Here is a 27,349-nt window from a genome sequence, read left to right as displayed (position 1 = left end):
GAAATGGCTGGATATCAGAATATGTACATAAGTTCTGTGGGTCCAGGGGTGGGGTGACTGTCAAGTGCCTAGGGGACCTAAAAAAGACTCTTTAGGGCCTCAAAACTTAGGATAAAATTTTGCTTTTATTGTGGCCAAAATTCTTCACTCATTTTCCCGCCCCCAGTCCTAGATTGTTATTTGAACAGAAGATGTTCCAGTCTGCGTGTCTGTGATATTGTCCTCCCGGGCTTTCTGCCCGTATCTTTTCTCCTAGTTATGCAACCCAATCTTCCACTTCAGAGTCTGCCTTGTAGCTGCCTTCCAACTTCCCTTAATGGTGGATTATTAAGGCTTTTTGATATTGAAATGGAATCTTACTACATTTGCAAGCACTTCAATAGTGCACTCCTGATTCAGGGATGGCAGATATTCTCCAGAAAGGATAAGCCTGGGAAAGGAAGCATTAGCAGGCAGAGCCCATCTTCTTTGGGTGGTATAATGTCTCTGCCCATATGGTTTGGGCAAAGCCCAGCGCATTATGAACATTTATTAAAGGTGAAATAATTATGACTCATTAGGAGAGAGGAATGTGGCTCTACTTGGCATTCTTGTCATATTCTTCTTTAAGGTAAAAATAGCTTGTTCTGGGATCAAGTAGAGTTATTACAGATGGGACAGGCTATTGAAATTGTTCATCAGATTTCAACAATTAGCATAATTGAAATCCACGGAGCCTGTGATGTTGTAAGGCAACCAGTTCATTTGACTGTGAGCCCATTGTTGGGTAGGGACCGTCTCTATATGTTGCTGATTTGTAACTTCCCAAGTGCTTAGTACAGTGCTCTGCACACAGTAAGCTCTCAATAAATATGATTGAAAGAATGAATGAATTTTCTTATTCTTTTATTCAATTGTATTTATTGAGCGCTTACTGTGTGCAGAGCACTGTAGTAAGGACTTGGGAAAGTGCAACACAGAAACAAACAGTGACATTCCCTGCCCACAATGAGTAGCTTTTAATGTTTTGGAATAGAAGATATGATAATATCAATAATAATATTAATAATGATAAAATAGTTGTTAAGCAATTACTAGCGCAAAGCATTGGGCTATATCTAGGGTAGATAACATAATCAGATCATACACAGCCCCTATTCCAAATGAGATTTACTGTCTAGGGGTAGGGAGAATGGGTATTTGAACCCCATTTTACTTGAGGACACTGAGACAAAGAAAGTAAGTGACTTAACCAGGGTCTCCCAGCAGGTAAATGACAGAGCCAAGATCAGGACTAAGGTCTCCTTACTCCCAGACCTGTGCTTTTTCCACTAGGCCATGCTGATCTCCTAAGTGCTTACTGCTTCTTGTGGGCAGAGAATGTCCCTCTTTATTGCCGTATTGTACTTTTCCAAGTGCTTAGTACAGTGCTCTCATCGTATCACCCTTGATTACTGAATCATCCTCCTTGCTGATTTCCATGCCCCCTGTCTCTCCTCACTCCACTCCATACTTGACTCTGCTACTCTGCTGCCTGGATTATTGTTCTCCAAAAATGTTCAGTCCGTGTTTCCTCACTTCTCAGGAACCTCCAGTGGTTGTCCTTTCACCTCTGCATCAAACTCCTTAGCATCAGTTTTAAAAAAACTCAACTTGCTGCTCTCCTACTGCAATCCAGCCTACAAACTTTGCTGCTGTAATGCCAACCTACTCACTGTGCCTCAGTCTCACCTATCTCACTGCCCACCTATTGCCCACATCCTGCCTGTGGCCTGGAATAATAATAACAATAATAATGATGGCATTTATTAAGCGCTTACTATGTGCAAAGCACTGTTCTAAGCACTGGGGAGGTTACAAGGTGATCAGGTTGTCCCACAGGGGGCTCACAGTCTTCATCCCCATTTTACAGATGAGGTAACTGAGGCACAGAGAGGTGAAGTGACTTGCCCAAAGTCACACAGCTGACAATTGGCTGGGCTGGGATTTGAACCCATGACCTCTGACTCCAAAGCCCATGCTCTTTCCACTGAGCCACGCTGCTTCTCTGGAATGCCCTCCCTCTTCATATCCAAAGACAATCACTCTCCCCACCTTCAAAACTTTAGTGATGGCACATCTCCTCCGAGAGACCTTCCCTGACTATACCCTCCCACTCCTTTCTGCTTACTCCCTTTATTTACCTTGCTCCCTTTATTCACCCCACCCCCAGTCCCACAGAATTTATGTACTTATCTGTAACTTATTTTATTTCTATTAATGTCAGTCTCCACCTCTAGACTTTAGCACTGAGTCCAGTGCCTCTCCCAGAATAAGCAATCAATAAATACTAATGATTGACTGATAACAGAATATTACCTAGTCACACACAGGCGCTTAAGACTCAAAGCTTTTCTAGTTGAAACAAAAGCAACTTTCTCTTCACCTGCAAAGTAAATCTGTGTCCATCCCAGATCACTTAGCCTTGGTAGCTGTAGAAAGCATCTATGTGCTGAGTGTTGTGCTCAGGGTGGTGATAAATACCAAGGAAATAATTCAGATATGGTCTTTGACCCACAGTGGGCTCAAAATCTAAGTGAGGTCTGGGGTTGGGGGAGAGTACATAAATAGCCGAGACCAATCCATTAAAGAAAACAAATGCAGACAAAGAGACCAGTTAAAATGAATGAATCAATACTAAGAGTATAACTAGGTCAGTAAACAGATCATCATTGGAAGGTACAGTCCTTATGGGTGTTTAAAGGCCAGTCACTGTACTAAGCCCTGGGATAGATACAAGCTAATTAGGTTGGACACAGTCCATGGCCCACGTGGGGCTCACAGTCTTATTCTTCATTTTACAAATGAGGCAACTGAGGCACAGAGATGTGAAGTAGTTTGCCCAAGATCACACGGCAGAAAAGTGACAGAGTTGGGATTAGAACCCAGGTCCTCCACACTCCCAGGTCCCTGGACTATCCACTAGGCCATGATGCTTCAAACCATCACCTCCTCACAGATGCTGCTGGTCTCCTGCTCCTGAACTGGGGCAGGGTCTGCGTGACCTCGGTGAAAGTGTGATCGGCGGGCGTGAATGAGACGTGGGTGTCCTCATGCAGACCCCCAAACTCCCAAAGTGGTGGCAGATTCATTTCACTCCTCCCTCCGGCTCCCGGCTTTCCCTTCTAACTGTGAAAGCAATATCATCCCTGAAATTTTACTTTCCTAGATCTCTGTGGCTTTGATCTCCTGGCCACTCTATGTTTTAGTGTGTGGATGCTTCTTATGACTTCCATCAGTTACTTCTACGTTATGAGATTGTTTTCTGCCTCTTGTTTATGTCTCATCACCTTTTCAATTATTTGCCAGCTCTCCACCACCTTGAACTTTAGAAAAAACATCACGGTTGTGTGATTCTCGACTATCCTCTGAGAACTCTGACATCGTTTTAAAGTTTCCAAATTTGAAAACTGGACGGATTGCCTTGGAGACTTTGAACCCTGGTCAGTCACTGGTCAAAAGTTGAATGGATATATCTGCTAATTAAGCCATGCTATTCCCTGGCTGTCCTCTGAATTCCCCTGCATGGGCCTCAAAAAATCCATCAATTTACTGACCATTATATTGGGTTTAGGGGTAAAGAATCCTGTCAAATCAAGAAGTGTGCATTTCCCTTGGGTTCATCAGCTCCCATGGTACTGCCATATTATGCACCAACCAACAGCACACATCCTGAAAGGGTGTAAATGCCCAATCCCAAAATTAATCTTTGAAAATATTTTCCATTTTTCTTAATCCTGATCCCATTGGAGAGTCTACAGTGAGTGGTACCTCCAGGAACATGGGTTCTGAATGGGAGAAATGGGAGAAAATCTGTTCTTGAGGTGACTGATTGCTGACACTTGGGAGTATTGTACTCTCCCAAGTTCTAGTACGGTGCTCTGTACATAATAAGCACTCAGTAAGTATCACTGATTGATTCATGGAGAAATCCAACCTGGAATCTTGCAATGAGCACAGTACCCCTCGGATGTATTCCTGAATAATAATTGTTAATTGTGGTCCTCATTAAGCCCTTACTATGTACCAGGCACTATACTAAATTCTGGGGTATATACAAGCTGATCGGAGGTATTAGGATTTAAGCCCCATTTTAGAAATGAGGAAACTGAGGCCCAAATAAGTTAACTGACTTGTCCAAGGTCACACAGCAGAGAAGTAGCTGAGTCGGGATTAGAACCCAGGTCCTCTGACGCCCAAGTCTGCGGCTCTTTCCACTGAGCTCTGCCATTTCCTCCCCATCCGCAGGCATAATGGGAATGTGAGACACCTGGGCCACCCAAAAGTGTAAGATACTCAATTCTGGAGTTTTGTTTATGTTTGCAGGGTTCTGTGCCAGGGCTACTGTCTTTTTACCTGACCACCAGGCTTGATGTGACTTCTTGGAGATTCTTGCGGGTTCACCACTTTTATGAGGATTGAGAACCCTGTGGGTTAGTAGACAATAATAATAATAACGGTTTTTAAGTGCTTAGTATGTGACAGGCATTCATTCATTCAATAGTATTTATTGAGCCGTTACTGTGTGCAGAGCACTGTACTAAGTGCTTGGGAAGTACAAGTTGGCAAATATAGAGACGGTCCCTACCCAACAGTGGGCTAAATCAGGTTGGATACAGTTTCTGTCTCACGTGGGGCTCACAGTCTTAATCCCTATTTTGCAAATGATGTAACTGAGGGCCAGAGAAGTGAAGTGACTTGCCCAAAATCACACAGCTGACCAGAGAAGCAGCGTGGTTCAGTGGACAGAGCACGGGCTTTGGAGTCAGAGGTCGTGGGTTCGGATCCTGGCTCCACCACGTGTCTGCTGTGTGACCTTGGGCAAGTCACTTAACTTCGCTAATCTCCTCACCATGCCTCGTTCTAGCCTGTCCCGCCATCGACCCCCGGCCCACGTCATCCCCCTGGCCTGGAATGCCCTCCCTCTACCCATCTGCCAAGCTAGCTCTCTTTCTCCCTTCAAGGCCCTACTGAGAGCTCACCTCCTCCAGGAGGCCTTCCCAGACTGAGCCCCATCCTTCCTCTCCCCCTCGTCCCCCTCTCCATCCCCCCATCTTACCTTCTTCCCTTCCCCACAACACCTGTATATATGTTTGTACATATTTATTACTCTATGTATTTATTTATTTTACTGTACATATCTATTCTATTTTATTTTGTTAATATGTTTGCTTTTGTTCTCTGTCTCCCCCTTCTAGACTGTGAGCCCACTGTTGGGTAGGGGCCGTCTCTATATGTTGCCAACTTGTACTTCCCAAGCGCTTAGTACAGTGCTCTGCATGCAGTATGCGCTCAATAAATACGATTGAGTAGATACTAGGTAATGAGGTTGGACACAGTCCCTGTTCCACATAGGGCTCACAGTCTTAAATCCCATTTTACAGATGAGGGAACTGAGGCACAAAGAAGTGACTTACCCAAGGTTGCACAGTAGACAAGTGGGGTTAGAACCCGGTACAGGCCTGTGCTTTATCCATTGGGCCATACTGTACTCTCCTAGGTGCTGAGTACAGGGCTTGGTACAAGGAAATAATAATGATGGCATTTTGTTAAGTGCTTATTATGTGCAAAGCACTGTTCTAAGCGCTGGGGAGGATACAAGGTGATCAGGTTGTCCCACGTGGGCTCACAGTCTTAATCCCCATTTTGCAGATGGGTAACTGAAGCCCAGAGAAGTTAAGTGACTTGCCCAAAGTCACACAGCTGACAAGTAGTGGAGCTGGGATTCGAACCCATGACCTCTAACTCCAAAGCCCGTGCTCTTTCCACTGAGCCTCACTGCTTTCTAGGTGGGCACTCAGTAAATACCACCAATTGGTTCCCCACCCACTTAACTGAAATAAAGGCTGGTTAAGGGGCTCCAAGGGTTTTGGGATTCAAACTATTGGCAAGTTTTGCAATCTGCCACCCAGGATGATCCTGGGTGGCAGAGAAGCAGTGTGGCTCAGTGGAAAGAGCACGGGCTTTGGAGTCAGAGGTCATGGGTTCAAATCCCAGCTCTGCCAATTGTCAGCTGTGTGATTTTGGGCAAGTCACTTCTCTGTGCCTCGGTTACCTCACCTGTAAAATGGGGATTAAGACTGTGAGCCCCCCGTGGGACAACCTCATCACTTTGTAACCTCCCCAGTGCTTAGAACAGTGCTTTGCACATTGTAAGCACTTAATAAATGCCATTATTATTATTATTACTATTATACTACACAGGGCCTTCTCTTCTGTGAAAGCAGGTCAGTGGAACATCGGGTCACCCCTTCACATGTCCAAGGAGGCAATGCTTTGCGAAAGTGAATTTTCAGAGTCTTAAATTTTGTGCTTTGTGCAGGATTGTGCTCCTATGTAATCAAAATATCTAACAGTAACTGATAATGAAGCACTTGCCAAAATGTTGTATTTCATTTCCTCAAATGCTTCATTTTATCTGAATATTGAACCCTTTATTGAAAAAGATAGGAATAAGCTGTTAATTGATGAACCCAGAGTACCCAAATACTGAAAGCCGGAATAACAATCTAAGAGGTAGGGGTGCCATATCTGCCCCCTAATGATTTCCTCTTGGGTTTCCACTTAGGGGAGATTTTGCCAAATAAATAAACCTCTCCCAGCTACTCCCATCCTCTCTGATGCCTTGAAACTTTCCCACCTCCCCGAGGACCCCAAACTTTCCACACCTTCCCCTTCTCTACATCAACCCAGCAGAAATAATTTCCTAACATCATGAATGCGGCTTGGGTTTCTTTGAGAAGCACAATGAAATTTGCTATGCTCACAGGCAGCGAGGTTAGGAAATGGGCCATGAACAAATGATAAAAGAAATGGCACCACCAAGAAGGAAAGGCCAAGGAAGAACTTAATCAAACACTCTCAGAGAACAGGGAGGTGGATTGAGTTGGTTATGGTTTTCAGTTTTTCTCCATTGAAGAAATGTTTAAATGGGAACCTTCAGTTACAGAAGGATTAAGTTCAGAGATTAGGAAAATTGCCTGATTTTAAGGCTTGTGAGCAATTGGCATGAACTATTCAGTCAGTCAATTGATGGGGTTATTGAGCGTTTACTTGATTGCACAGAGCTGTGCTAGGAGCTTGGGAGACTACAATACAATACAGCATGTTCCTTGCCCTCAAGAAACACTACTGGTGTAGATTGTGGAATTTGCAGTTAAGTGAGGTTTGCAAAATTTATGAGTTGGAGTTAAACTAGGCACAGTCCAGAAACAGGGTCTTTCAGGAAACTTTCCAGATTAATAATTATAATAATAACATTTGTGGTATTTAAGAGCTTACTATATTCCAAGTGCGGTACCCCAAACTCTTAGATTGTTATTCCGGCTTTCGGTATTTGTGCATTCTGGGTTCATCAATTAGTAATAGCTTTTTCCTACTTGTTTTTAATCTACCAAGGGGTAGATACAAGGTAATCAGGTTGTCCCACATGGGGTTCACAGTCTTAATCCTCATTTTACAGATGAGTTAACTGAGGCTCAGAGAAGTTAAGTGAAGGCTCTCTATCACCTCACCCCCTCCTACCTCACCTCCCTTCTCTCCTTCTACAGCCCAGCCTGCACACTCTGCTCCTCTGCTGTTAACCTTCTCACTGTTCCTCATTCTCACCTGTCCCACTGTCGACCCCCGGCCCACGTCCTTCCCCTGGCCTGGAATGCCCTCCCTCCGCACATCGGCCAAACTAGCTCTCTTCCTCCCTTCAAAGCCCTACTGAGAGCTCACCGCCTTCAGGAGGCCTTCCCAGACTGAGCCCCCCTTTTTCCTCTCCTCCTCCTCCCTTCCCCATCACCCTTCCACCTTCCCCTTCCCACAGCACTCGTATATATGTACATATTTATTACTCTATTTTATTAATGATGTGTTTATAGCTATAATTCTATTTATTCTAATAGTATTGACACCTGTATACTCATTTTGTTGTCTGTCTCTTCCTTTTAGACTGTGATCCCATTGTTGGGTAGGGACCGTCTCTGTATGTTGCCAATTTATACTTCCTAAGTGCTTAGTACAGTGCTCTGCACACAGTAAGCACTCAATAAATATGATTGAATGAATGACATGCCCAAGGTCACACAGCAGACAAGTGACGGAGCTGGGATTAGAACCCACGTCCTCTGACTCAAGCCCCTGATCTTGCCACTAGACCGTGATGCTTCCCATCTCTTGTCCACCATGATCTCTGTCCTATTGCTTCCTCTCTTTGCATTCTAGCAAATTGTATCCCTCCATATTCTTGTTGATAATTCCTTTATCTTGTCACCTCTACTAATTCCCTCCCGTACTCAGAGTAAGGGTTCAATAAGTACCATTGACAGATTGATCGATTGATTTCTCTTCAACACTGTAAACTCCTCAAGGGTAGGGATTGTGTTTTATCTTCCCCATACATCCCAAATACTACGCATCCACGAACACTAGATAACACGTATGTCCCCGGGATTATTAATAACAGTAGTTGTAATGTTTATGTGCTGTTGTTCCCTCCAGACTGTAAACTTGTGGGCAGGGAATATTTGTTCTATTGACATAGTGTACTCTCCCAAGTGCTTAGTACGGTGCTCTGCACACAGTAAGTGCTCAATAAATGTGATTAACTGACTGAGGTGCTCACTGTGTGCAGACCACTGGGCTAAGGAGTGGAGAAGATAGAAGGCAATCAGATAAGACACCATCCCTGTCCTCCAGGGATGGAGATCCCCCTCTCCAGGGGACTTACATTCTGAAAGGGATGGCTAACAGGTATATCACCCTCCCATTTTACAGATGGGGAAACTGAGGCACGGAGAAGTTAAGCAACCTGCCCAAGGTCACACAGCAGGTAAGTGGCAGAGCTGGGTTTAGAACTCGGGTCTCCTGTCTCCAAGCTTATAACAGTGCTTGGCACATAGTAAACACTTAACAAATGCCATCGTCATCATCATCCAAGCTCTGTACTCTGTCCCCTAAGCCATGCTATGTATCAAATACCTGGACTGGACATCTGATCTCTTATCAGACACAGCAGCCTTGAAATGAATTCAGCTTATTGCCTTCTCAACAAAATCAATGCATAGTACAATATCTTATAAGAAACATTAGCCATGACTTCAGAAAATGTTAATATGATCATGTCAGACCACAGGTCTATAAGCTTCATCCGGGATCACCCTACCAGTCTCTGCCATATCTTTTCAAATCATGCTCACTTACATCATAATTGTATAAGTTGTTTTTTGAAGACCTGTGACCCCAGGCCTAAATCCAATCCAGCCACATTAATGAAAAGAATAATCTAAGCTCTTAGATCAGTGTCTCAGAATCTTCCCTAGGAAAAATATTTCATCCACGTCCATAAGCCATGAAACAGGTGAGGACCTGAGGACATGGTGCGAGGATTTCAATTTCATGGAACTGAATATATAGAGAGAACATGAAAAAACAAGTCACATATTTTCCTCATCTATTCAATCAGAAACTAATGATGCTGAAACATCAGGAAATGCTAGTTTGAGTTTGGGTTTTAGCTTCCCATTTCCCTGCACTGCACATGTCGTCTTTCAAAAATAGACTCTGTGGCCTTTGCACATTTCCACTGGGCTGTAAGTAGTAAAAGAGTGGGGATGGTGTATTTATCGGAAGATTTTGTTTTCATTTTATATGCACCAATAATGCAGAGAAAGGTGGTAAGCCAGGCATAGAACAGAACTTTAGCATCCTTAAAACTGTTGTCGGAAATGCCAGACTTGGATTTCAAAAATCAAAGGGGAAGGGATTTGACACTTGTAGAAATCATGGGGGTGTAATCAGAGAAAACCTCATGGAGCTACTCCCCAATTGACTGACTGACGCAGGATCATGCCAAGTACCTGGATAAAGTAAGGATAATCTGCGTCCCTCATATCCCTCTGAGATAGCATGCGTGGGGCAAATCAGCCTGAGAAGGTGCCAGTAAATAATCCTTCCAAATCTCCCTCCAACTCAACTCAAAATTCCCTAGAAACCTCACCCAAACACAACTCATGGGCTTATTTGCTTTTGGGACACAATTAAGGATTTTGATTTTAAATTATTTCTGTTTACTATAGAAAATACATCCATGTAGCTCTATTCGTCATCTGTAATTGAGTACCCAATTTTGGACAATTTTAGGAATGATAGGGTATCAGGTTTGGAAACCACTCCCTCATTTTACCATCACTCTGATGGGAAAATTTGCCAACTTAGGAGGTTTCAATATGAGGCGGTTTTGAGGAACCAGTTTGTGTCTTAAGTCTGCAGACTTGTGAGCCCAAAGGATCACCAGTTGTTTTATTTCCTGTTACTTGGTCCACTATTAAAGATCCTCCCAACTTCTGGGATCTAGCCAGGAGTGGGACATTTGGAGAAATCTCCAGGGAGGTGAATTGCTCATTCAGGTCGAATATCGTGTTCATCATCATCATCCGTGGTACTTACTGAGCACTTAATATGTGCAGACCAAGGCCCCACCCACAATTCGGTCCCAGTTTTGAAGGTCAGACCACAATGCCATAAACACATCCAACTGCAGTAATGTCTGGAATCCTGGAATGCTTAGTGAAGATAATAATAGTAATAATGATTTATTAAGTGCTTACTATGTGCAAAGCACTGTTCTAAGCGCTGGGGAGGTTACAAGGTGATCAGGTTGTCCCACGGGGGGCTCACAGTCAATCCCCATTTTACAGATGAGTTTACTGAGGCTCAGAGAAGTTAAGTGACTTGCCTAAAGTCACAAAGCTGACAATTGGCTGGGCTGGGATTTGGCCTAGTCGAAAGAGCACGAGACAGGTTGTCTGAGGACTGGAGTTCTAATCCTGGCTCCTTTACCTGCTTCTGGGTGTCCTTGAGCAAGTCATTTACCTTCTCCGTGCCTCAGCTCCCTCATCTGCAAAATGGGGATTCAAAGCATTTCTTCCTTCCTACTCAGGCTGTGAGCTCCAGATGGGCCCAGTTTCTCTTGTATCTACCCCAGCGCTTAATACAGGGCAGTACTTGCATATATATAGTAATCACTAAAAAAATACCATTATTATTATTATGATTGTTATTATTGCCCTCGACTGACCTGTTACTTTGTGGCGAGGAAGAAATCTGTCCAATAAACTGCTTTTGAACGTTGATTTTGGAAATGGTCTATTTCTGTATAATTGTTGGGGGTTTAAAAAAGGATTTAACATACCAACTCACCAATCTAAATATAAAATGTGATAAAATGTTTAGCCTCAGTAAAATTTAATTAACATTATTGATACCACTTGGTGCTAAAGAAAACACTTATGTTAAAAATGTTGAGATGCAATAGAAACAATTGCTCTGCAAACGGTCCCTTGTAATTATTTCACAGGATAAGATTTCATTAGGGGTATAAATTGTGAGGCTTGAAGGTGATACTCTAACATTTTGCTTTTCAGTTCATCATTGTTTCACACTTTCTGCACTGCTGACCCAGGCGTAAGTATCCAGGATTCATATACCACTAAAAATGTCCTATTTGTACTTCTGCTCATAAATAACAAGTCTGAAATACATGAAAAATACATCAATACCAGAAATAAAAAAGAAGCAGTGTTTCTTAGTGGATAGAGCATTGACTGGGAGTCAAAAGGCCCTGGGTTCTAATCCTGACTCTAAGTGACTGCCGTGTGACTTTGGGCAAATCACTTAACTTCTCTGTGCCTCAGTTTCCTCATCTGTAAAATGGGGATTAAGATTGTTAGCCCCATGTGGAACAGGGACTGTATCCAACCTGATTACCTTGCATCTACTCCAGCACTTAGAACAGTGCTTGACACATAGTAAGTTCTTAACAAATACCATTATTATTCTTATCATTATCCATTTTACATGTCATTCCTAATAATAAATCTGTCATCTGTTTTACCTGACATAAGTCTTTTTAAGGGTACCTGGAGGTAAGAGATCTATGTATTAGCTTTTCCAATGTTCTTTCTATAAAAACATTATCCCTAATAAAACATATTTTAAATATTTTTAGATATTTTCACCATAGTGAAGAATTTAGAAGCTTCAACCCGAGTTTCTCATACTTTTCTGATTTACTTCATATAATAATAATAGTGACAGCATTTATTAAGCGCTTACTATGTGCAAAGCACTGTTCTAAGTGCTGGGGAGGTTACAAGGTGATCAGGTTGTCCCACGGGGGGCTCACAGTTTTCATCCCCATTTTCCAGGTGAGGTAACTGAGGCACAGAGAAGTGAAGTGACTTGCCCAAAGTCACACAGCTGACAATTGGTGGAGCCAGGATTTGAACCCATGACCTCTGACTCCAAAGCTTATGCTCTTTCCACTGAGCCACGCTGCTTCTCTAAGCAGATCATATTCAAGTATCTGGATTCATGTTCTGTTGATTAAAATTTCATCAGCTTAGGGTTTAGAATGAACTCTTCCCACTTAAAAAAAATAATGTGATATTTGTGTTTCTATAGAAATATTTTGTGCAGAATTCAGATCTCAAGCTGTACTTTTGTCATTCGTCCATGCACAGAAATGAAATCATTAGATGACCAGGCTACCTTCACCCATATCCACAGGGAGCAAAAGCAGTCGGAGCACTACTGTGTGTAGAGTGTTTATATTAAGAGCTTGGGAGAGAACAATGTACCAGAGCTGGTAGATGTGATTCCTGCCCACAAAGGTACATCTTGGTGATTTTTAAAGATTAAGGAAAGGGATGTGATTGAATGTGGCTATTTGTAATGTATTCAGATTTGCCTGGTCTTATACTGTCAAGTCATTTCCTACGCATAGCAATGCCATGGACATATCTCTCCCAGAATACCCCACCACCACCTGCAATAATTCTGGTATTATATCCATAGAGTTTTCTTGGTAAAGATACAGAAGTGGTTTATTTACCGTTACCTCCTTCCACTCAATAAACCTGAGTCTCCACACTTGACTCACTCCCATGACGCTGCTGCCCAGCACAGGGAACTTTTGGCTGGTAGCTGATTGCCTTCCACTTGCTAGCCACTGCCCAAGCTAGGAATGGAATGGTTTGTACTTCCCAAGCGCTTAGTACAGTGCTCTGCACACAGTAAGGGCTCAATAAATACGATTGAATGTATGAATATGCTTCTGCTTGACTCTCCCTCTTGTAGTCGAGACTGGTAAAGGACTGGAAACTTTCCAGCTGGGACCCTGCGAGGGTATTCAGAGAAGCATCATGGCCTAGTGGCATTTATGGGCTTGGGAGTCAGAGGTTGTGGGTTCTAATCCTGACTCCACCACTTTTCTATGTGATCTTGGGCTAGTCACTTAACTTCTCTGTGCCTCAGTTACCTCATCTGTAAAATGGGGATTGAGACTGTGAGCCCCACATGGGACAACCTGAATATATTTACCCCAGTGTGTAGAACAATGCTTGGCACATAGTAAGCACTTAAGTACCGTAATTTGTATTTATTCAATCTAGGCCCTAAATTAAGTAGTGTCTCTCTCTCTCTCTTTCTCACATTCTCACACACACACACACACACACAAAAAAAAAACAAAAAACAAAAAAACAAAAACCCCTCTTCCCCTCCAAGGAAACATACTCTGTAATTACTCTTTTGATGTTTTTGAAGAAAGTCAAATGGACCCTTTATCAAAAATGAACCAACAGGGAAGTTACTCGATTTCAGATGATGAATCAAAGGAAACAACTTTTTAGACAAGAAATAACCTAGGAGGAATTGATCAAGTGTTGGACAATCCCTTTGTGAAATAACTGAAAACGATGGTTTGAAGAGGAAGTATGTAATTTACTCTTGCAGCACCTGTTACTTATAAAAAAAAAAAACCTTTCAGGAGGACAGAAGCCTTCAGTTTCCAAATTCTCTTATAAACTGCTGGGAATTTCACCCAATCAACAAAATTGTCTCTTGGCTTGCAGATCTGGGCAAATCTATACCTATCTTTAAACTGTTCCATCCTTCATAACTTAACTATGCTAAATTCCCAAATCTACATCTCCAGCCCTGATCTATCATATTTACTGAGCTCTTACTGTGTGCAGAGCACTGTACTAAGCGCTTACACTTAGTCTCACATTTCCTCCTGCCTTCAAGACATCTCTACCTGGATGTTTTGCCATCACCTCAAACTTAACATGTCTAAAACAAATCTCAACAGATTTTCCTCCCACCCAAACTGTCTTTCCCCTGACTTTCCCATCGCTGAAGATGGCATCACCATCCTTCCTGTCTCACAAGCCTGTCACCTTGATGTTATCCTTGACTCTTCTCTGTCACCCAACCCACATATTCAATCCATCATTAAATCCTCCCAGTTCCATCTTAACAACATTAAAATCTGCCCTTTCCTCTCCATCCAAACTGCTACCACGTGAATCCAATCACTCATCCTAGCCCACCTTGATTACTGTATCAGCCTCCTTGCCTCCTGTCTCTCCCCACTCCAGTCTACACTTCACTCTGCTGCCCAAACCATTTTTCAACAGAAACATTCAGTCCGTTTCCCCACTCCTCAAATATTTCCAGTAGTTGTCCACTCATCTCTGCATCAAATAGAAATTTCTTACCTTTAAAGGACTCAAACAACTTGCCCCCTCCTACATCACCTTGCTACTCTCCTACTGCAGCCCAGCCCACATACTTTGCTCTTCTAATGCTGCTAACCTTCTCACTGTACCTCCATCTCATTTATCTCACCACCAACCTCTCGCCTACATCCTGCCTCTGGCCAGGAATGCCCTTTCCCCTTATATCCACCAGGCACATCTCCTCCAAGAGACCTTGCCACAGGTCTGCTGTGTGACCTTGGCAAATCACTTAACTTCTCTGTGTCCATTACCTCATCTATAAAATGGGGATTAAGACTCTGAGCCTCATGTGGGACAGGGGCTGTGTATATTTTATCTAACTCAGTGCTTAGAACAGTGCTTGGCATGTTGTAAGTGCTTGAAAAGTACTATTCTTCTTCTCATTAGCTCTCTAGTTTTGGGGGCACTCAAGTCCAGTGCTCCTCCCCAGAAAGAGATTCCCAAGGACAGCCTGGTTGGATTTCTCAACCTGTTGATACTATTCCAGCTCTACTTTACTAAGTTTCAATCCCCACGTGTGTTGGCCCACCCATGTTCAAAAATGAGAATTTCAGAAGATGAAACAGTCAATTTTCCAACAGGAATTCTAAAAGGATAAGTAAAGAGAAAGGGGACCTTTCACATATATTATGGACTCGCTTTGCATACCTCCAGTAAGACTTCTGGCCTTTGCAATATGAGTAAAATTTGGAAGATGCATAAATAGGGATATGCACAGCAGAATGGGAAAGTTAATGTTTATTCATATAAATTCCTTAAATTACTTTCCTTAAATTTCAGCTACAAATATCTTAGGGGGGGAAATGTGCAAAAGTCAACTACACAGCATCATTTAAATACAGACATTAATATTAGGCAAAAGGTATTTAAAATTAAATAGAACTTGAAATATACATTGGTTTCTTGTTGAAGGGATTCTCTGGTATTTGTAAACAGATCTAAGGTAAGAAGATAAATATATTGAAGGGAAGCACAATCTTTAAGGGAAATAGGGAATTTTAAATTTCTTTATGGCAGTAGATTGAGAGGATCGGGACTTTGGTGAATTGATACTCACCAAATCCCTTAACGCCAAGGTTAAGGGGCACCCTTTGAAGTCCAAAGTCGATAGGTTCAAAACAAACAAAAGGAAGCACGTCAAGAGTTAGAGTTACAGATGTCATTACCACAGGGAGTTGGATAGGTAAAAATATCAGGAGTTATAAGATCGGTTCGGGTATTTTATTTAAAGACATTTGTTAAACACTACATATCAGGCACTGTATTAAGCTCTGGGGTAAATGCAGGCTAATCAGGTTGGACACAGTCCCTGTTGGCTAAATAGTCTAAATCTTCATTTTAAAGATGAGATAACTGAGACACAGAGAAGCGAAGTGACTCGCCTAAGGTCACATAGCGGACACAAGACAGAGTCGGAATTAGAACCCAGGTCCTCTGACTCCTAGGCTCATTCCCTTTCCACTAGACCTAACCACTTCTCTAAATTCATAGATAAATGGTCAATATATGTTTATGTTGGTCCAGTAGGAGAGAACACTGGGTATGTAGAAGGGAATATTGGTGATGTTAAATGGATTATCCCACCAGTATGATGGATGTTAACCAGGACAAACGTGGCAAGGCTCTTCCCCGCATCCAGTTTCCACCATAAGAGACTGAATATTGTGTTGGATGGACCATTTCCATCACTTTAAGGTTCTTATCCAAGGGTTGAAAAAATCAGTTGCATAGTTATTCACTCACCAAAAGGAAATTTTCTGGGCACAGCAGAGTGGATATTGAAAGGCTCTGGGAAGTCTTCACCCCCAACATTTACTCCAACAAAGGTGAGTAAATCCTCATCCTAGCACTGGTTAGGGGACAATCCTTGAACAGCACCTGGTGAGAAGCAGCGCGGCTCAGTGGAAAGAGCATGGGCTTTGGGGTCAGAGGACATGGGTTCAAATCCTGGCTCTGCCAATTGTCAGCTGTGACACTTTTGGCAAGACACTTAACTTCTCTGGGCCTCTGTCACCTCATCTGTAAAACAGGGATGAATACTGTGAGCCCCCCGTGGGACAACCTGATCACCTTGTAACTTCTCCAGCGCTTAGAGCAGTGCTTTGCACATAGTAAGCACTTAATAAATGCCATAATTATTATTCTTCCCTTGAGTCTCTTGTCTGATGAGAGCCAGTGCTTTGGAACTGGAAGTGTCTGCTCTCCATCTAAGAACATGCACTATATTAGCTGGTGGTTTGTGCAGAAAAATCCAAGTCAAGCTCCACTACCCAATCAGTGGACATCCGGGAAGTCCATAGTTCATTCATTTATTCATTCAATTGTATTTATTGAGCACTTACTGTGTGCAGATCACTGTACTACAGGAACCCTTGGGTTCAAGATATATGTGGGGTTTTCCACTGTGCATTGTGCGTGGCATAGTGGATGGAGTGGAAAGAGTCATAGGTCCTAATCCCGGCTCGACTCTTTGCCTGCCATGTGACCTTTGGCAAGTCACTTCACTGTGCCTCAGTTACCTCATCTGTGAAATGGAGATTGAGGCTGTGAGCCCTATGTGGGACAGGGACTGTGTCCAACCTGATTTGTTTGTATCCACCCCATGCTTTGCACATAGTAAGCCCTTACCAAGTGCCATTATCATCATTCTCTTTCTAGGATAAAATGGTCCATTATTTTCCACCTATACCCCATTTTTGTTCCACTGGATGGACAAAATTCAGCTGGGTTTGGGCAATAGCCCAAATAGCCCAATAGCCCAAATAGCAAATAGCCCTGAAGCATAGTGGCCCAGCAGATAAAGCACGGGTCTGGAATTCAGAAGGACCTGGGTTCTAATCCCAGCTTTGTCTCTTGTCTGCTGGGTGACCTTGTGCAAGTCACTTCACTTCTCTGGGCCTCAGTTGCCTCATCTGTAAAATGAAGATTAAGACTGTGGGGCAGGGACTGTGTCCAACCTAATCAGCTTGTATCTACTGCAGAGCTCAGTACCTTGCACATAGTAAGAGATTAACAGATACCAATAAAAAAAATCTGGTCACTTAAGTCAGAGTGCAAGGCCATATTGAAGTCACTATTTGCACCTTGTTGATGGGTAATTTTGAACATTATACATAACCATATTTTACAGATTGGGGAAAAGTGAACAATTTAGAAAATACATTTCAGCAACCTTTTATGGATTTCCAAATCTTAGTTACCATATGTCCACAGTGATTGTGATGCACTGATGCTTTGTAAAAAGATAGGCCTTTGACCCGTTAGGTAGTAAAGTGGCGCAAATTGCACTTTTACATAATGTATCTATAGAAGTATTACCACATATGCATTTATAGCTCCATCACATGAAGATTTCTATATCAGGAGATTAACTGATTAGTTAACATCTTCTTCTGCATCCAGTTCAATGGCTTCTAAACAGAAATGAGAAAATAGACTCTTTATAACCAAATAGCAAAATCAGATTTCACATCCTGGAATTCATTGAAGGTAAATGAGCGTGATCGCCTCCTAAGGTTTGTGGTTCGTGGGGGGCTTCCCTTGAGCACGTTTAAATAAATATCGGATCGGAGAAATCGCGTGTAACTGTCTTGCTCCATCAGTCGATAAACTGTGGTCTGTCCGGCATCAAAACAGTGCGGGGTGGGCTGAGCGATGCTTTTACCAATGATTTCTTTGGTATGGAAGTCGAGATTCACCTAGAAAATGGGGAAAATTAGTGAATTTGCTTTATCTTTCACAAGAACTCCATGGAGAGAGGACACAGTGGAGCCTAGCACAGCAAGGTAACAGACCTGCTAACACTTGAGAAACAGTAGTTAGAGAATTGGGGTTGGGCAGATATAGATGAAGGACATGAGGAAATGGGCTCTACAGGCTACCCAAACATCATTTTCCAATCGCAGCTGTATTCATACCCTTAGTAATGTACTGGATGATAACGGAAAACCATGTAATAAGGAAACACATCTTCAAATCAGAAAAATCCAATTATGACAGAATTATAGAGCAATAGCTAGTATGCTAGAAATGCTCTCTTAAATAAATTGGCACATCCAAATTCTAAGAGCTGTGTTTCTGAGGAACCTCAATCCCTAGATGGCAAATATCTCTTCTACAAATTTTAGGAAGGGAGAACACCTCACCCAAACTATCTTGGACTGAGGTCTCTATTTGCAAATTAAACTCAATTTTAAAGAACTGAGAACATAAACAACATTTCTTATTTCAAGCCCCAACTTACAGACTCTGCCAAAATTCAGTGTACCCTAACTCAGAACAAATGTTTTATTTCTGCCATTAGATTGTAAGATCCTTGTCGGTGAAGGGAGTGGATTTTGCTTTTCCAGGCTCTTAGTGTAGTGCCCTGCAGTAGAAGGTTATCAATTTGATTGATGGACTGATTTTTTTTTAATGGTATTTAAGTGCTTATTATGTGTCAGGTACTGTATTAAGTGCTGGGGTAGATAGAAGCTAATCAGGTTGGCTAAAATTCATATTCATTCAATCATTTATTGAGCTCTTACTGTGTGCAGAGCACTGTACTAAGCGCTTGGGAAGCACAAGTTGGCAACAAATAGAGACGGTCCCTACCCAACAGTGGGCTCACAGTCTAGAAGGGGGAGACAGACAACAAAACAGAACATGTAGACAGGTGTCCAAACCGTCAGTATAAATAGAATTATAGCTGTATGCATATCAGAGTCGGGTTTGAATCCCACCTCCACCACCTGTCAGCTGTGTGACCTTCCCACATGGAGCTCACATTCTTCATCCCCATTTCACAGATGGGTTAATGGAGGCGCAGAGAAGTTAAACGACTTGCCCAAGTTTACACAGCGTTGATTGGATTTTGTACCTGCTCATATATGTTTAGGCTTTTGCATTGACCCTAACTCCCTTTTAGACTTTAAGGTCCATAACGGCAGAGCCTATCTTTTGTATTTCTTTCACATCTTCCTGTTGTGTCTAATATACCTTAGTGAGTCTTGGTGAATTCTATGGACTGCCTGGCAACTATAAAAAAGACTGACACAAAGTAACATTTTACTTTGGCGACCGAGTGTCAGAAATGCCGATAGACCTGTCTCAAATGCTGCTACTGAAATTTGTTTGACCTTTTGAGAAATGCATGCCCTCTCTCTACTACAGTTTTTATTATTTTAAAATGGGAACAGTGCAGTAAAACCGGTCACTGAAACAGGGCTGCTCGCCAATTGAGTAATCGGTCTGAATTGCCTTATCTCAACTAATCTGTTTAAGCCTTTGGATAAAATTTACTGTATAAAGGGACCTTAGGGCAAAGATAAGCCTAGTATTATTGTGACATCTGCTGGAATTCAACAGCATCTTTGCAGGCTCAGTGACCTCATCTGTAAAATGGGGATTAAGACTGTGAGCTCCACGTGGGACAACCTGTTCAACATGTATCCTCCCCAGCACTTAGAACAGTGCTTTGCACATATTAAGCACTTGACAAATACCGTCATTATTACTATTAAATACCATTTAGTCATCTTCCCACTTCAGGAAAGTCTATAATGTTTTCTTAAATGTTGTCAAGTTTAAAACAGGCTCTCATTAGAGTACTGGAACGGAGACCATACATTTCCCCTCTGTCATCATGCTATGTGAAAGGCAAACTGCTTCAGCCGTTTTGTTGCCCTTCTCTCACCCCTGAAAGAATCCTGAGATTCTGTGTACATTCACAACAGACATCATCTTAAGTATCAGTCAGACTTCCAACTAAGAAAAAATTCCATGGCTTTGGCTTGAAATGCTGTAATTGTTTTTGAACTTCAGAATATATTGGTTACCAGAAATGGTTTGAGAGAGCTCCCAAAGTCGAATGCTATAGAAAACTTTTAAAGTTACAATATCCGAGAACAAATTTTTGAGTGACCAACTGCTCTAAATACATAACCTCAGGTGATGAAGTCTGTTTTCCTCACAAAGTACATACTGCACAGTGGATAGAGCACGGACCTAGGAGTAAGAAGGATCTGGATTCTAATCCCAGCTCTACCACTTGTCTGCTATGTGACCTTGGACAGATGATTTCACTTCTCTTTACTTCAGTTACTTCATCTGTAAAAGGGGGATTAGGACTTTGAACCTTGTGAGACATGGACTGTGTCCACTCTGATAAATGTGTATCTACCCCAGCACTTAATACAGTACTTGGCACATAGTAAGCGCTTAAGAGATACCAATAAAACTATTACAAAAATTATATATTGGGATATGCTATCACAGGGAAAGGTAAGTTTCTAACTTCCAAAATGTGGTTGGTTGTTTGTGGTCAAATGTACTGCTGAACATTTGTGAATGTGAGGAGAAATTCCAACTGAATAAGCTATAATGAGGCCCTCTCTGAGAATCTCTATGGCAAATCCTGTGAATTCTAAAATTTGGACCTTTTTGGCCAAATGAATGCTTAAATGAGAGTAGGTATCACACATGCAACTTTGGTAGCGTATTTTCATGGACACTTTGTTTTACCTCTTTTGGAGCATCGTTCTTTATGAATCGCTGATAAATTGTCTTGGCTTTCAGGACCATCTGCTTAGCATCCTTGATTTTCTTGAACTCTTCACAGGCTATCCAAAACTCAATATTTTCTTCACTGAACTCGGTTTTGAGGAACTTTGTAAAGGCATCCAACCCTTCTGCAAGAACAGATATAGTGTTAAGCAGCTGAAACAGTTTGCCATTTCACATCTCAGCATGATGACAGAGGGGAAATGTATGGTCTCTGTTCCAGTACTCTAATGAGAGCCTGTTTTAAACTTGACAACATTTAAGAAAACATTATAGACTTTCCTGAAGTAGGAAAATGACCAAACGGTATTTAATAATAATAATAATGATGGCATTTGTTAAGCGCTTACTATGTGCAAAGCACTGTTCTAAGCGTTGGGGTGGATACAAGCTGATCAGGTTGAAAAGAGTCCATGTTCCACGTGGGGCTCACACTCTTAATCCCCATTTTACAGTTGAGGTCACTGAGGCACAGAGAAGTTGTGAATTGCCCAAGGTCACACAGCTGACAATTGGTGGAGCCGGGATTTGAACCCATGACCTCTGACTCCCAAGCCCGTGCTCTTTCCCACGTGGAACATGGACTTTTTTCAATCTGAACCACACTGCTTCAGATTCACTTGCTGGAAATATATTTAAGTGGTAAATTGTAAACCAAGATTTTCTCCAGAAAAAGTCCACTTTCACAAAAATAATATTTTCGAACTGCTCGGATTACAGAATCCTTATAAGCACTCATAGATGCCACAGAAGGGCTATTGGCGAAAGGAATCAAAGTGTGATAAAGTATGGTCAACTTTTCTTTGTTAAGGCTTTTCTTATTGAGACTAAGAATAAACTTGGCCTAGAAACATCGAGCTCAAAATACCATTAAAGGTGAGCTGGGGCTCATTGTCATTTGTAGGAAATCGTGACTTCAGCAATAAAAATGCTTTGGAGATTCTTCTTGGCCAAAATGACAAACTGCTGTGGCTGAATGACCCAACTAGTTTTGGGATTACTAAACCCCAGAAAAACTGCTTCGGGCTACAAGTGCCTGAGCTTGGCACTTCCTGGGAAGTGGAAGGTCATGGGTTCTAATTCCAGTTCCACCTCTTGTCTGCTGTGTGGCCTTGGGCAAGTCACTTAACTTCTCTGTGCCTTGGTTACCTCATCTGTAAAATGGGGATTAAGTCTGTGAGCCCTATGTGGCACAGGGACTGTGTCCAACCTGATTTGCTTGTATCCACCCCAGCGCTTAGTACAGTGCTTGGGTCATTGAAAGAGCTTAACAAATGCCACAGTTATTTTTCCCTCTGCTGTCCATCCTTTGCCCATGTCCTCCCTCGGGCCTTCAACTCTCCTTTCCTCCTCCATATTCGACAGACCACCACTCTCCCCACCTTCAAAACCTTATTAAAATTGTATCTGTGTCAAGAGGACTTCTTTAACTATGCCCCCTCTGCACTTTCCCTTCTGTGTCACCTATGTACTCAGAACTGTACCCCTTAATAATAATTATTATGGTACTTGATAGGCGCTTACTATGTGCCAAGCACTATTCTAAGCACTAGGGTAATCAGGTCGGACACAGTTCCTGTTCCACATGGGGCTTACACTCATCCCCATTTGACAGATGAGGTAACTGAGGCACGGAGAAGCTAAGGGACTTGCCACACAGCTGACATGTGCCAGAGTCAGGATTAGAACCCAGGTCCTTCTGACTCCCATGCTTTTAATCTACTAGGCCATGCTATTTCTCTAAGCACTTGATATTCACCCCACTCTCAGCCCCATAGCACTTATGTAATAATAATAATAATAATAATGGTGGTATTTAAGCACTTACTATGTGCCAAGCACTGTTCTGTTAAATGAGGATTGAAACTGCAAGCCCCACGTGGGACATGGAATGTGTCCAAACTGACCAGCTTGTATCTACCCCAGTGCTTATTTCAGTGCCTGGTACATCATCATCATCATCATCAATCGTATTTATTGAGCACTTACTATGTGCAGAGCACTGTACTAAGCGCTTGGGAATTACAAATTGGCAACATATAGAGACAGTCCCTACCCAACAGTGGGCTCACAGTCTAAAAGGTACATAGTAAGTGCTTAACAAATGACAAAAAATAAATGATCTTGAGGGGTTAAAATATTTTGAGATCTAGTTCCATACAATAAATACAACTTAATAAAGCCCTACAGTTTTCCAAGAACCTTTTTTCATAGTCATTAAGATCCCTAATCCTCATGTAACGATAGACATTTTTAATCAAAGGATTTCAGAAGCAGTCATTTTTCAAGGCAAGATACTCTTTAAATGCTTTTGCTATTCTTTCCCTCCCCTCCACTCCTGAAAGTGATGTCTCCTTTGAAAGATAACCATGCATTTCCCCTTCGCTACTGGCCAAAAAAAAAAAGTTACTTATGTTGCTCCCATTATGAAACACTTGTTGGATGAAATACAAAACTTCAGATTCTTCATTTAAATCTTCAAATAGTAGTCTGCTACTTAGGTAAAGCAGAAACTCATATCGCTTATAAATGACCCATCACACTCAATTTAGCTAACAGCCATGTCTATTTATTAAGGAATGATAGTCTCTTGGAGAGAGAACATTACTAACCTTTATGAGAAAGCAGGCTGTCAAATGATTCGCCCCATTTCATTGCTTCTTCAGGAGAGACACTGTACGAAAAATAAAATAGTTTTTATAAAGTGTGTGTTTCTGTGGATGGGCAGCTACTCTGACATATGCTGCATGCTTCTGCTCTCTTGTCACATTTCACAAAGTGTCTAATTAGATTACAACTGAAGCCTTCTTTTCTGCCGGTCTTCTGAAATATTCTAATTTGTTCTGACACTTTGCCTATCATACTGTGTGCCTTTTTAAAGAAAGATTGGACTGAATATCTTCTCACGGACTATGCATTGGCTCCTTGTGAAGATCAACCATGTAGAGTGTTAAAGAGCAAAATAAAGCCAATGGTTGCAGCTGCTAAAACGATCTAAACTGACATTTCGTTACAGCCGATGCAGTTTGGATTGCAATCTCTCGGAAACTAAGTTACCACAGCCTTGTCTAAAATAGACAGCAGGAAGTTTCACTAAAAGTATGACAGTTATGAGGCATGAAGGGATAACATGCAAACTTGAGTAGTTTAGCATATTTTTCAAAGTTCAACACGCTTGAAAAATCTTACTTCTTTCATACCTTTCAGAAAATGATATGTTTCTCCCTGAAGCTGGATTGTAAAATGCTATTTGGTAACTCATATTTAAAAGTTAGGAAATGCATTTCAAAACCAGCCACATTACATTCTCCCAGGCCTAAAAAGAAGGAGAGTGCCAATTTACCTTGGACTGAACTCAAAGAATACACAGTTCCAAGCACAAGGGATAGTACCCAGTGCTGAGAACAGTGCTTTGCACGTAGTAAGCGCTTAATAAATGTTATTATTATTACCTCATACTCACTGCTAAACCTAAAACCTCATTTTGAAGCAACTCAAGGAGAAATATGAATTCATTTTTTCCACCTATGATAGTAAAAGTTGAAAATGATTCAAGCAGTACTCACTGCTAATCAAATGAGTTTAAAGTTGGAAAATTTTAATTAGGCAGCACTTATAAACCGAATGTTTTGAGTTTGTCAACAGCAATGTGAATGTAGTGTACCTAGTGACACCTGACCTTTTGATTTTTTTCTATCAGTTTTTCCACTAATTCTTGACTTTTTTAAAAAAATATTTAAGTAATTACCATGTGCCAGGCATTGTATTAAGTGCTGGGGTAGATACAAGTTAATCGGGTTTGACACAGTCCATGTCCCACATGGGTCTCCCAGTCTTAATCCTCATTTTACAGATGAGGTAACTAAGGCACAGAGAAGTTAAGTGACTTGCCCAAGGCCCACAGCAGACAACAGGATGAGCTAGGAGTAGAACCCCGGATCTTCTCACTCCCGGGCTCGTATTCTATCCACTAGGCCACACGACTTCTCTTCATCCAAGGGACTGTCCCATTTCCAGTATGTAATTTCTCTCTCTAATCATCTCTTTGAATAAAGATTTAGGACGGTGCACCAATTCACCACAAATGAAACAAACTCTCTGGAGTCAGAGCCAACTGTGGTCCAGACAGGAAATATAAAACATGGCCTACCTTGCTTCCTTTGCTAAACTCCCAGCTCCGTGTGGACTGACATCTTCATGGAGTTCAGGTTTCTGCAGGAGAAGGCTCAGTCTGTTTCTCTTTTCCTTTGTTCTATAATAAAATTAAAACTGCTTAAGGACCACCCTGTAGAAGAAGATCAGCTGTAGTCTGCTCCTTAGTATCAGTCAAGCCACTGCTAGTATTTATTGAGTGCTTATTGGGTGCAGAGCACTGCACAAAGCACTTGAGAGAGTTAGTAGACCTGATAGTTGCCTTCAAGAAGCTTACAATCCAGTGGAGAGTTGATCATCTCCTCCTACGTGCAGTTGCAGTCAAGTGGCTTTAATTTCTGTGGCATAGACAGGTTTTCTTCCAAACCCTTTGGGTATATTCACATTCTGAAGCGATTTGAAACAGGTAATGGAACATTTTACACTGACCAAATGCTTTTTTGTTCCTCCTCAGATATTCAAACTGGTAATAATAATAGTAATAATAAAAATAACGGCATTTGTTAAGCACTCACTATGCCCCATACAGTGCACTAAGCTCTGAGGTCAATATGAGATAAATAGGTTGGACACAGTCCCTGTCCCACATAGGGCTCACAGTCTAAGTAGGAAGGAGAATAGGAATTTAATCCCCATTTTACAGATGAGGTAATTGAGGCACAGAGAAGTTAAGTGACTTACCCAGGGTCACACATTAGGTAAGTGATTGATCAGGGAATAGAAGCCATGCCCTCTGACTGCCAGTCTCTGCTCTTTCCCTGCCAGTGAAGTCATGAGGGGTTTGCTAACTTTACATGAAGAAGAACTCTCCCATGTACTTAGTACAGTGCTGTGCACACGGTAAATGCTCGATAAATATGATTGATTAATTGTTTGATTCTTCACCTTCAATTATCAAACAAAAATATCTAGAATTCACCATTAAGACCTTTTCTTCTTGGACTCTACATTGAAAACTAAAATTGCTATGCACTTTTTTTGAAATTTGCTTTTATTTGTACTTTAATCATTTAAAAGATTTTGTCCTGTGAGATAACATCAGTTTCCTTATTCACAATTGAAACAGTTTACTTAGCAGAATTTTCATGTCCACTCAGCAAATCTAAATATCTATTTCAACTTTTAATTTTATTTCAAAAGTTCATAAAATGCCATCGTTTTACCTGCTTTTGGATTCTTTGCTCGTATCTTCTTTTCCTGTAGCTTGAATTACTTTGTAAAATGTCTTTTCCTTTGGGCAAGAAATATTTAGGTGGGGAAAGAAAACTACTGGCGTCCCCATCTTCTTTCCGTGTGTGAAAGTCACTCTGACTTGGCTTCTTCCTCGAATTGAGTTTAGTCCATATGTTTAAATTCAGAATTCAGCACAGACAATGCACAATTTCTCTGATTCTCGATTGGTTGTAGGTACAGGTTAGGAGCCGTCCTATAAACTTCCACTAACACTTTGAATAAGGACTAGAGTGATAATTTTGCCTTATGTTTAGGGAAATGATACTACACGATTGCAAAACGGCTGTGGGTCAGCAAGATAATGACAGCTATAACCACAGTTCAGCCTCTGTTTGATGTTTTTGCAACCAGAATAATGCTCTACTTCACCCAAAGACATCGTCACTTCCCATAAGGAAGTTTTGTAAAAAAAAAAAAAAAAATAGCTCTGACCTCCTCTAAAACTGATGTTAACAAGTGAGATATTTCCTGAACCTTCATAGTAATAATTGTAATTTTTGCTGCTTTTGCTGGTTCATTTGGTCTTTAGCTTTCACCTAAAATTTTTACAAGATGTGAAGATTGCCATGAAATGCCTTCATAATATGTCTTAAAAACAAAGATTAATAGTAATGTTGTTAATGTTTCGCTGTCAATGGAAACTTACAATGTAGGAAACAGCATATTCATTTGTTCAATTGTATTTATTGAAAGCTTCATTCATTCGATCATATTTATTGAGTGCTAACTGTGTGCAGAGCACTGTACTAAGTGCTTGGGAAAGTACAACACTAAACAGACATGTTCCCTGCCCACAAGAAGCTTACAGTCTAGAGGTTACTGTGTGCGGAAGTCAA

General features: G+C 41.6%; 1 protein-coding gene across 1 annotated transcript; it reads right to left on the bottom strand.

The window, feature by feature from the left end:
* Nucleotides 1–17,632: 17,632 nt before the first annotated feature.
* RGS18 (regulator of G protein signaling 18) lies at nucleotides 17,633–26,713 on the bottom strand. The gene is made up of 5 exons (XM_038758365.1): nucleotides 26,444–26,713; nucleotides 25,279–25,380; nucleotides 23,741–23,802; nucleotides 21,090–21,256; nucleotides 17,633–18,286 (listed from the first exon to the last, which is right to left on the bottom strand). Exons 1-5 carry the CDS (start codon nucleotides 26,560–26,562, stop codon nucleotides 18,029–18,031), a joined length of 708 nt encoding a protein of 235 aa, XP_038614293.1. The 5' UTR covers nucleotides 26,563–26,713; the 3' UTR covers nucleotides 17,633–18,028.
* Nucleotides 26,714–27,349: the final 636 nt, after the last annotated feature.

The sequence above is a fragment of the Tachyglossus aculeatus genome, chromosome 16, assembly GCF_015852505.1.
Source record: "Tachyglossus aculeatus isolate mTacAcu1 chromosome 16, mTacAcu1.pri, whole genome shotgun sequence".
NCBI classification, from domain to species: Eukaryota; Metazoa; Chordata; class Mammalia; order Monotremata; family Tachyglossidae; genus Tachyglossus; species Tachyglossus aculeatus.
Note: the sequence above shows the minus strand (reverse complement) of the source record. Positions and strands in the feature narration are given on the sequence as shown.

Excerpts from the sequence above, each read along its gene's own strand:
- RGS18 (XM_038758365.1), bottom strand. The coding sequence starts at position 26,562 with ATGGGGACGCCAGTAGTTTTCTTTCCCCACCTAAATATTTCTTGCCCA. Across the intron at positions 25,381-26,443 it reads AGCAAAGAATCCAAAAGCAG|AACAAAGGAAAAGAGAAACA; the intron begins GTAAAACGATGG and ends ATTTTATTATAG. Across the intron at positions 23,803-25,278 it reads AGTTTAGCAAAGGAAGCAAG|TGTCTCTCCTGAAGAAGCAA; the intron begins GTAGGCCATGTT and ends TTTTTCGTACAG.